At 32.7% G+C, this 12289-nt stretch overlaps 1 protein-coding gene across 1 annotated transcript; it reads right to left on the bottom strand.

Moving 5' to 3' along the window:
- Nucleotides 1-611: 611 nt before the first annotated feature.
- On the bottom strand, nt 612-10944 carry LOC129913705 (zinc finger protein 624). Its single transcript, XM_055992510.1, has 5 exons — nt 10925-10944; nt 10649-10814; nt 1849-2923; nt 1600-1777; nt 612-1542 (listed from the first exon to the last, which is right to left on the bottom strand). The coding sequence occupies exons 1-5, from the start codon at nt 10927-10929 to the stop codon at nt 1101-1103; spliced, it is 1866 nt and encodes a 621-aa protein (XP_055848485.1). The 5' UTR covers nt 10930-10944; the 3' UTR covers nt 612-1100.
- Nucleotides 10945-12289: the final 1345 nt, after the last annotated feature.

Genomic DNA, 12289 nt, shown 5'->3' with positions numbered 1-12289 from the left:
AATTTTTAAAGATTTTCCCGATTTCGGACCTCAAATATCTATTAAAAGGTTAGATAAACGAAAAAAGTGCTTAAGGCCTTTTTTGTAGAGCGTTCGATTTCCTACAAGATTATGTTAAGAAATTTGCTAAAAAGTCAATTTATTAAAAAAATGATTTTTTTCTATTAGAAACTTGATGTAAAAATGAAAAATTGCGAAGCGGAGGACCCTCCCATTAATATAAAGAGCTCATATTTGGTGTGTATATGCTAGAGGTGTCTAGCAATCTATTTTTCGGTGTGCAAAATCAAAAAAAAAAAAAAAGAATTTCAATTTTTTTGACCCACCCTATTATACATCCATACAAAACATTTTTTACACTTTAAAATGGCTAAATGTAAACCAGAGACTTTATGTATGATATTTTTGTTCAAATGGAAACCAATATATTCAATGTTAATTTATGTGAAAATGTTATACTTGTAAATGAAGTTGTTGATTATAATTTAAGAAACAGTAATGACTCAGGAATCGGTATATCAAGAACTGTAAGAGGCCAGCGAACTATATTATATAGTGGATTCCAAATAAAATAATTTAAATTTACCAAATGCAATAAGAAACATAAGAAATTTCAATTTTTTCAAACGAATATTGAATGAATATATACAAAATACAAGTATTTATTAATTTATTTTTCATTACATATTATTAACTTTTACTTTTTAATTTAAAAAATTATACAAATAAGAAAAAAACTCTAATTTGTTTAGCTTTGAGTGATAAAATGTTAAAATTATATCTAAATGGTTTTTGAAGCTAAATAAAATTCAATTCAATTCAAAAGGGTAAAGGGTTTGTACTCCGTAGTTACTTTAGTACTAGTCCAGATTTACTCTAGATTTTAAGATAGAAGATCTAACCTTTTTGCGTACACGCACACTTACGTTTTTTTAACATTAAGGATTTGTTGGTTATTTTGTTGGTTTTTTTTATCAAGCAAAATGACATACAAACACTTTAAAATCGAAATCTACATTCATCACTGCAGAAAAAAGGGTATACTAAATGTATGTATAAAAAGAATAGGAAAGAAAATAATATTATAAACATACTTATATTTAATTAGTTCTGGCACAATTTCTGCCTGGCTCATATTCAAAGTCCAAATCTCCTAAGAATATTTTGGTGTATTTTGGCCAAATTATTTGCATAGGCCGTTTCGTTTCCGTTTTTGGCAAATACAACAGTTTTTCCTTGCACTGGTACATTCTTTTTGGTGGGAGAGGTGTAGGAGCGGTTTCATTTGCAATTGTCATTGATCGATCAATTGATATGGTCTTTTTTCTCTTTTTTGTATTATGTCCAGTTTCAATTGCGTGTATTCGTAACTCTGTTTCTGACATATAACTCGAATCACAATACAAACAAGGAAAAGATTCATGTTGTTGGTGCTGTAGTAAATGATGTTGAAGTTTATACTCATAAATGAAAGTCATTGTACATTTATTGCAATGATATTCGCCATAGTTTTGCATATACAAATGATAATCGAGGAACAATCTATAAAGGTATTAAAAAAATTTAATGTGTCTTGTGTCAAATTCTCAAAATCGTTACTTTGAAGTGAAACGTCCTTTACATTTTGGGCAGTTGTAGTATGTTTTGGATTTATGAGTTTTTACTTCATGGAAGGACATATCTCTTAAGCTGCTTGTTATATAATCACATCCAATAAAAGTGCAGGTGTACTGATAAATTTCAGACTGCTCTATAAGTCTTTCCAGCATGACTATGTCTGTAATAAGTAGAAGTGAATTTTATGTTTACAAGAATACTTATATAAAATTTAGAATAAAAGAAAATTACCATATTCCTTTTGAGATAAAACAACTGGTGGCTCACCAACAATTTCAGAGCTAAGCATTTTGCATGTCTTATTTACCCAACTTTGAACGAGGCTAAAATGATCAGAGCATGATACCGATACTTCGTCATCATCATTATCTTCATCGTCATAACCAAGAGATTGAATGGGATTTCTTGTAGAATAAATCCTAGATATAGATCGAGACTGACTTTTTGATTCTTGATTTTTATCGGACTGCGAATACTGTGATCGCGCGGCCAAACTTCGAGTAACGGATCGAGTTGAATGTCTCGTGATAGACGTCTTTGCCATTTCTTTTCCAAAACATTCGGCTTGATGGATATCACGTTCACAAGTAGTGAAAAAATAAAGATGACAATAATTGCAACTATGTTGCTTGAGATGAATTTTCGAATGCTTCCTTAGCAGTTGAGAACTAGAAAATGTAGTGGGACAATCGTCACATTTGAAAACAATGTTTGTTGGAGTAGCGCGAAACTTAGAAGAACTTCGACTGCGACTCCGAAGCTTACTTTCGTGTGAACGAAGGTGTCTATTGAACATTTTTGGCCTAACAAAGGTTTTTGGACAGTATAAACATCTTTGCGGTCGCGGTTTGTACTGATCGGGGTTTCCACCTGATTCAGATACTAAGGCTGACTCAGAACGCTCAAACAAGATGGCTAACTGAGATGAATGATCAAAATTGATTCTGGGATAGTGATGATCTTCAATGCATGCTCCTTCAACAACGTTTTCCGGCTCAGCCTCTTCGTTACCTATATTGTTTTCATCACTATCATTTTCATATTCTATATTTTTTCCTCCAAAAAACTCTCTTTCGAATATTTTATCATCAGGAATTATTGAAATATTCGAAGAGGAGGATGAATTTGATGATAATGAGATTGAAGGTCGAATTCCCCCTGTTTCAACAATCAAATCACCAACAGCAAAAAGTTGTTGGTTTCGAGATTTTTTATAATCTTCGATTCGATTTTGCTCAATGAACGTGTATAATTTGTATAGGCATTTCAAGCAAGCATGTGTTACTTTCTTTATTATACTCGAGTGCTGAAAATAAAATGGAGGTAATGGATATTATTATGATTATTGAATTAAGAAATTGTTTGTTGGTCATAAAATAAAAAGGTTTCCTAAGAAACTCATGTCCTATTTCATAAACAAACACTAAAACCACTTTTATCAAAAATCTTCTTAAATTTTATCAGACTCTTAAATATTGTTGGTTTCACCAATCTATAAAAGGGAAATTTTAGAGAATTTTTTGTTAAAATCGAGTTCTCCTCACATCCATGGAAAAATAAATTGTTTTTTTCTTTCTAATAAGTGAAATACGTGAGAACAAATGAGACAGCATTATGTGTTAAAAAAGCTACGAAATGCAAAAAAAAAAAATAAAGAAGTCGCATGACAGTGCGTCGCCTTGTATAAAACCTTTTTCGACATCAAATGCTTCGGTTAGGTCTTTACCGAAGCGTGCTTTCTCCATCGTCATTCTGCACAGCCTGACGAGCTTTGCAGGGATGCCAGAACTAGACATGGCTCTATACAGTTCATCTCTATCGATCTGTCATACGCGGCTTTAAAATCGATGAACCGGTGCACGGTTGTCCAAAATGACTTATCTCGTTGCAAAAATCATAACTTTTGAACGGATTGAGTTAGCGGTACAATTTTTTTTTTATTTGAAGGACATTTCTAGGGCTGTTATACCAATGAATTTCAATAAAATTATTTCACAGGGTGTTTCGGAATCATCGGCCAAAAACAGATTTTCTTTAAAAAAAAAAGTTTAAATTAAAATTGGTATGCCATTTTGTAGAAATCACTAATCCACATTTAAAAACAAAATTTCAAAAAAATACAATGTCCCGTTTTCGAAAATTGTATTTTTTCGCTGTTTTCGTGTTTACATAAACATAATGCATGCAAGCAGTTTGCTCCCCCTCTGCTTGGGCTCACTATTATAGAATTTGGGGTTGGTGCGAGTTTGGGTGTAGGCAAATTTTCTTCAGAATTTAAAAGTTTTTTTCGAATTCAAAAGAAACATTGTACATACTTAACCTTGACCTCACCCCAAATCTTATAGTGTGCCCAAGCAGACGGGTTGCAGGGGGGCAGCCTGGCCCCTTTACCCATCTCACTTTGATACGCCTTGAACTTCATACCTATACCATTTTTATTTACTTTTTTAAGAATTCGTTTTCTTTCTAAATTTAAAAGTTTCCTCGAATCCAAAAGAAACTTTGTACATACCCAACCTTGACCCTACCCCAAATCCTATAGTTTGCCCAGGCAGAGGGGTTGCAGGGGGGCAGCCTGGCCCCTTTACCCATCTCACTTTGATACGCCTTGAACTTCATACCTGTACCATTTTTATTTACTTTTTTAAGAATTCGTTTTCTTTCTAAATTTAAAAGTTTCCTCGAATCCAAAAGAAACTTTGTACATACCCAACCTTGATCCTACCCCAAATCCTATAGTGTGCCCAGGCAGGGGGGTTGCAGGAGGGCAGCATTGGCGAAAATAGTCAAGAAAACGAAAATCTGATAATAAGGTAATTTTCTTATTTTCCATTTTCTCGGAAATTATAAGGCATAGAAGCATATTATTGTATTCAGTATTTGATAAGAAATTGATTGAGGCAGTTTATTTCTTTGATTAATTTCATATTTAAAATCACAGTCTTGGTAAAAATAGTATTTAATGTACTTTTTTTTAAACTTTTTTCCCCAAAATTTGACTTTGAAGTTGATTATTTCGAGAAAAATTAATTGAAATAGTTTGAGTCAAAAACTAGAATCAAGTGTACAATTTTGGTACCATTCAGAACTGTAAGTGTTACCTTTGTTTTTTAATATTTTTTTTTTGTATTTTAGGTCATATTTTAAAAAATTGCCCCTCCCGCCTAAACGGGGGGTGATAGACTCCCCCTCCCATAGTAAAAAATGTAAAAAATGATTGTATTGAACTCCTCTACAAAATACCGTTATCAATTCTTTTCGCCTAAGTTATCGTCCTCTTGCCGCACTTTTAATATTGTCGTAAGTTTTTTTACTCCAGTCAAAGCGTCATTTGACCTTGCGCAGAGAGGCACTGTCAGTTTTTATTTCATGGATCGATAGGGGTATATTTAAAAGGCTTAAACCCAATTTCTCACCACCTGATCATTCAGGTGGTGAGATCGCAAAAATGCATTTCTTGGGATATTTTACTTCTAAGCTAATATCTTTGCTCCAGATTGTCGTAGACCAAAAAATAAACATACATTCTCTTCCTTATAATATTTTCTATCGTTGTACAGCTGTGTTCAAAATAATAGTAGTGCCTGCAACAAAATAACATTTGTTATATTTACTTTTCGGGGACTTCAAGCGTACAAACTAGTGTCTAACATTCGCCTCCGAATGTTCACTGCACTGCAATCCAGGCTTTAAGCCTTCTGGATGTGAAACAACGATGCAGAAGGCTCAACTTTGCTCGTCTGGACAATACGCCTGTCATCTACGGCGGTCTTTTTTCTTTTTCTACAGCGCGTTTCTGGTCTTTCGTTGACTTTATTGCATTGGCTAACATTGTAGGGGAGCATCCTAATATAAACTTGAATTTCCAAGTAGGTTTTCCCTTCTTCAAGAAGATTTCGTATAAGTTTCCGTTATCCAAACTGCAGTGTTTTGCTCATCGAACTTTAAATAGATTAAAACCGAAACAAATCGTTTTTTGTTGAAAAATTATTCAAATTATATGAGTACTTACTTTTAAACCAAAAATAAATATTCTAAGTTATAAACCGCTTTTAAATTCTTAAAAAATAACTTTAACTACTATTATTTTGAACAGGTCAAATTCGAAAGAACAACCAAAAATCAATGAAAAATTATTTGGCACCTTCTTTTTCATTTTAAAATTATGATACATTTATTAGTAATTGAGCGTTACAAACTTTGACATCAAAGAAATTAAATTTTTAACCATAGAAGCACCGTAAATATAACAAATGTTATTTTGTTGCAGGCACTACTATTATTTTGAACACAACTGTATGTAATTTCATTGTATTTGAGTGAGTAAATACAAAATGGCAGCCATTTAAAGTCAAATTCTTGTTGTTAAAAAACACATTTTTGTCATTATTTCGAAAAAAGCTTATATCATGATTGACATTTTTCTAATCTATTTTGTAGCCCTATTCATGTCCTGCATTTTACAGAAAAAATCAGCTCTTTATCACCAAAGATGGCCGAGCAATTGATAAATGAACGCATGCAAAATTTTTTTTTCTAAATTGTAGATAATTTAAAGGACTACAACAGTAATTTATTTCTTTAGCCAATAATTGCACCGTTTACAAAATAATAAGGCAAGAGTTTGCTAAACAAAAAAACGTCTTTGACTTAATATTACTTATTTTTTATTTGTTTCAACAAAAATAATGAGCACCAAATCGATAGAAAATGTTGTAACGAACAATTAATAGCTTTATTTTTAGTCGTAGGACACTCTGAAGCTGAGTTATTCCCAAAAAACGATATTTTTGGGTGTTTTCGCACCGGTTTTGCATGCGTTCATTTATCAATTGCTCGGCCATCTTTGGTGATAAAGAGCTGATTTTTTCTGTAAAATGCAGGACATGAATAGGGCTACAAAATAGATTAGAAAAATGTCAATCATGATATAAGCTTTTTTCGAAATAATGACAAAAATGTGTTTTTTAACAACAAGAATTTGACTTTAAATGGCTGCCATTTTGTATTTACTCACTCAAATACAATGAAATTACATACAACGATAGAAAATATTATAAGGAAGAGAATGTTTGTTTATTTTTTGGTCTACGACAATCTGGAGCAAAGATATTAGCTTAGAAGTAAAATATCCCAAAAAATGCATTTTTGTGAATAACTCCGCTAAAAAGAATGATCAGGTGGTGAGAACTTGGGTTTAAGCCTTTTAAATATACCCCTATCGATCCATGAAATAAAAACTGACAGTGCCTCTCTGCGCAAGGTGAGGCCCTTTTTTCCCACGCTTTGACTGGAGTATTTTGTTATAAATCAAAAATTCTTAAGAAATTCACTTTTTAAAATCTTATTTTCTCTTATTTTTATTACAATCATACAAATAGATGACAATAGACACTTTTCACTCACTTGCTCTACCCCAAAAGTAGGTGCAGAACTTTTCTGTGCTGAAAAACTTCATGGAACATAAAATGACAGATTGTAGAACAAGTTGGGGCGAGATTTTTTCATGAAACACAAAATCTATAATAATAAAAAAAAAAAAGGATCTGTAAAGACATGCACAACGACAGGATACGCAAATTATAAAACTCGACAAATATCTTATCCAATCAAGCAGAAGATGTCTACAGAACCTGACCAACCACCCAAACCCAATAATAGGAAGAGTCATAAACCAGCCAAGACATCCTACCCAGTGGTACTTAGAAGCTGAGGAACTTTTGGATGAGGATTTGATATCAACCAACGACGAAGAAAACATCCCTTCTACGCTTATCCTGGGTCAGCTCACTATCGTGGCTGAAAGCCTCATCCCTTCCAATTTACATTTTTGAGATAACTAGATCTAAGCAAATTGTATATACATAATAACTACTGTTCAATAAAAATATCGTTAATCGTTGTTTTTTTTAACTATATTCAGCCAAAAAGTCATTTTTTTTTATTTTATTATTTTTAAACATACAAACTGAAAGTACGTCTAGAGGTGAATGTAATTATTTGTATGCACATAACTTTAAAAAGCTGTTCAACAACATTTTGATAAACATTTGAAAGCTTCAATTGAAAAACACCACAGATACATTAGGTCTGTTTAATGAAAAAAATCTAGGATAGAACATACCAGAGCAGCACAAGTTTGTAAATACTGTCAGAATAAGAAGGAACAGAAAAGTTCAACTTCGTATTTAACAAGATTGACAGTTGTCTATATCAGTTGCAAAGTTTTAAATTCAAAAATCACTTCTTGAAATGATTTTTTTTACTAAAATAAATGGTTACGAAAACTTAGGCGACAAGAATGGATAACGGGTCCATCTCCCCCCGTTTAGGCTGGAGGGGCAATTTTCTAAAATATCACGTAAAATACAAAAAATATTAAAAAACAACGGCAATACTTACAGTTATGAGTGACACCTTTTTCAAAAGCCAGAATTGTACACTTGATTCTAATTTATAAACCAAATTCATTCAATTAATTGTTCTCGAAATAATCAACTTCAAAGTCAAAATTTGGGAAGAAAGTTAAAAAAAATACATTAAATACTATTTTTACCAAGACTGAATTTAAATATGAAATTAATCGATGCAATAAATTGCTTCAATTAATTTCTTATCAAATTCTGAAAACCATATGATGCTATGCCTTTTAGTTTTTGAGAAAAATTGAAAATTAAGAAACTACTTTTTTATCACAATTGTATTTTTTCGCTGTTTTCGTGTTTACATAAACATAATGCATGCAAGCAGTTTGCTCCTCCTCTGCTTGGGCTCACTATTATAGAATTTGGGGTTGGTGCGAGTTTGGGTGTAGGCAAATTTTCTTCAGAATTTAAGTTTTTTTCGAATTCAAAAGAAACTTTGTACATACCCAACCTTGACCTCACCCCAAATCTTATAGTGTGCCCAAGCAGAGGGGTTGCAGGGAGGCAGCCTGGCCCCTTTACCCATCTCACTTTGATACGCCTTGAACTTCATACCTATACCATTTTTATTTACTTTTTTAAGAATTCGTTTTCTTTCTACATTTAAAAGTTTCCTCGAATCCAAAAGAAACTTTGTACATACCCAACCTTGACCCTACCCCAAATCCTATAGTTTGCCCAGGCAGAGGGGTTGCAGGGGGGCAGCCTGGCCCCTTTACCCATCTCACTTTGATACGCCTTGAACTTCATACCTGTACCATTTTTATTTACTTTTTTAAGAATTCGTTTTCTTTCTAAATTTAAAAGTTTCCTCGAATCCAAAAGAAACTTTGTACATACCCAACCTTGACCCTACCCCAAATCCTATAGTTTGCCCAGGCAGGGGGGTTGCAGGAGGGCAGCATTGGCGAAAATAGTCAAGAAAATGAAAATCTGATAATAAGGTAATTTTCTTATTTTCCATTTTCTCGGAAATTATAAGGCATAGAAGCATATTATGGTATTCAGTATTTGATAAGAAATTGATTGAGGCAGTTTATTTCTTTGATTAATTTCATATTTAAAATCACAGTTTTGGTAAAAATAGTATTTAATGTATTTTTTTTTAACTTTTTTCCCCAAAATTTGACTTTGAAGTTGATTATTTCGAGAAAAATTAATTGAAAGAATTTGGTTTATAAATTAGAATCAAGTGTACAATTCTGGCTTTTGAAAAAGGTGTCATTCATAACTGTAAGTATTGCCGTTGTTTTTTAATATTTTTTTGTATTTTACGTGATATTTTAGAAAATTGCCCCTCCAGCCTAAACGGGAGGAGATGGACCCGTTATCCAAAAATTTCAAATAACGAAGTTTCAGTTCATTTTGTTTGTTTGTTGAGTTATATTTAGCAACTTGTGCCATTCATTTTTTATCGAATGAGTTACTTTTTCTTGAGGTGTTTGGTTAATATCATGCATACGATTTATAAGAAGAGAAGTGCAACACAATTGGAAAAAGTGTAAACGTTCAACATTATTTGAACCAGAACAAAAGCAGGTGTTCTACAAATACTTTTGCTTAGTAATATGCTTGTTTAACATTGATTATTTTATAACTCTGATCCCAAAATATAAATCCTAAAAGTTTAAAACTTGATTCTAGACTATTATGGTTCTTTCATGCGACCTTGCTTAATCAATTTCAAAATAAAATTCCTATTTAAAAATAGCCTCTAAGGAATCTCACAAAACTTGTAACAACCAAGATTGAAGAAAATCGCTACAGTAATTTAGGCTGTACTGTTGTGCTGCAAGATTCACACAGGCTGACACATTTTAGAAAACACCCCTAAGTGTGATTAAAAAATAAATAAAATTTTTCATACAAAATGTATGCAAATGACGACCAGGAAGAATTTGAAGTTTGACGCGTATAAAAGTGAGATGGATATGGGGGGGAAGCATTCGCCCCCTTCAACCACAGTGCTTGGGCTCACTATAGGATTTGAGGTGGGGACAAGTTTGGGTATGTAAAAAGAACTTAAAAAAAAAAATATTGTTCTTCGCACTCGTCATTTGTATACATTTTGTATGAAAAAATAACTTTAAAAAATAATAATTAAAACAATAAATACACGTTTCCTAACATTAAAATTGTTATTTTTATTACTTTTATTCATTAATCTTTCAAATTTAATTATTCGCGTATTAAAATTCGCCCCTAAAGTAAAGTTGAGCCCTGACGAGAATTGCGGGACCCACTTATTTGGCATTCTCTATCATAGTATAGTAATATCTATGTCTGATCTCGAGTTCGAATTCTTCACGAATTCTAACCGTGCCCTATAATTAATTTTTGTAATTTTCATAATGTACATATCTTAAAAAATAAAATAAAGAGGTTAAGATGTAGACGCTCTTTATAAAATCCTTCACGTTCTAAAGCAACTGACTAAAACAAAAGAGAAGAATGTAGTACACTTGGGAAATCGATAATAAAATTCGATAGACATCAATATTTCAATTTTAGGGATGCATTGAATTTAGAGTCTGAAGGCAAACAATTCTCTAATTTTTAGATTATTTTAATATTGACTTTTTTTATTAACTGAGTCTATGACTTACCTCTATGATTTGATTTTTAATGCTTTTTAGTTCATCTACATCCGAAATTTCTGCAATTTTTCCATCAGCACATTTACAAATTGAACATACATTATTATCTGTACTGCTTGTTGCTTCCGCATTTAATGGTAAATTTAAGGATGATGAAGGCTTTCCATTATCCATTCTAGAATTTGAGGAAAAACTATTTCTGTTTTAACTTTTTGAGCTTGTGTTTGTCTTATTAACATAATTTATTCGTTTCATAAATTTTTATTTATTTTATATTTTATTAACTTCATAATTATAAAAGCATCTGTTAAAAACAAATTCTAGTCTTTAAAAAATTACACGGTTTATAAACAAGCAATAAAAAGATGTCTTTCGTTTCTTTTCCTGAATTCTGAGTCTGATGTCTGAAACTGACATTTGAATTTGAAGGCGCTTGTTTAAATTAGTAGGCGCGTTCCACAAAGAAAAAATCTACCTTCAAGCAAACGAGCCCGACTTCGGTCCAAATCGGCTCCGAAGTGAGTCCGACCTCGACTACGAAACGGGTCCCACGGCGACTCAAATTAGTATGGAAATTATAATCACCGCGGAGCCGATTGCATATGTATTGGTATTTTCACCACGATTTCTCCTTCGACTTTGTGTTCATACACAAAAAGTTGTAAATGTGTGAGTAAAATTGAATGTCCCAATGGAGATATCAAACAGAACTCCGTTTTCTTGCTTGAAGGGCTCCCCTTCAAGCAAACGAGTCCGACCTCGGTCCGAATCCGCTCCGCCTCAGGCGGATCAAATTAGTATGGAAATTATAATCACCGCGGAGCCGATTTCATAAGTATTGGTTTTTTCACCACGATTTCTCCTTCGACTTTGTGTTCATACACAAAAAGTTGCAAGTGTGTGAGTGCAACCCCGTTTTCCGCGGTCGGAGTGTCTTATCTGAACTCAGTTTTCTTACTTGAAGGGTCTGTCCGAATCGGCTCCGACGTGAGTCCGACCTCGACTACGAAACGGGTTTTTCTTGCTTGAAGGGTGAGGACTGAATTCCAATCATCCCGTTCAATTGAAGGTGGTAACTTATAGTGGAGTAACTAAAGCAAATTATTATTATTATTATTAGTTTTAGATATTATTAGTAAAAGACAATCTTCTATCGTTTAAGCGATAAATGCAATTTTCGGTGACGTGAAATAACGCCCTACGAAATAAAGCCCCATTTGAAATGCGGCTTTATTTCCATGGAAAAACCGAAATAATGCCTGACGGGCCTTATTTCAGTTAAAATATAGAAATAAGACCTCATTCGGGAACGGGTCGTTATTCTGTATTCCAAAATTCTGTATTCCAAAATTCTGTATGACCAAAATGCTGTATTTTAATAAAAAATTCTGTATGAACATAATTCTGTTTTCCATTATTCTGCTTTTCTATTATTCTGTATTTCAAAATTCTGGAAATCCACCATAAATGATGGAATATAACGGAAAAGTAGAATTTTTACGCACAACAGATGACATTTTTAAGTTAGTTCCCTGCACCGATTCAAGGTACGTGTGAAGTTGGGTGTGAGCATATTTTCTTCAAAATTTTAAAGTTTCTGGGAAACCAAAAGAAATATTGAATTCACTCAACCTTGCTTCTATCCCAAAC

The sequence above is a fragment of the Episyrphus balteatus genome, chromosome 1, assembly GCF_945859705.1.
Source record: "Episyrphus balteatus chromosome 1, idEpiBalt1.1, whole genome shotgun sequence".
Classification (NCBI taxonomy): Eukaryota; Metazoa; Arthropoda; class Insecta; order Diptera; family Syrphidae; genus Episyrphus; species Episyrphus balteatus.
The sequence above is the reverse complement of the archived record's forward strand: the minus strand, read 5'-3'. Positions and strand labels throughout refer to the sequence as shown.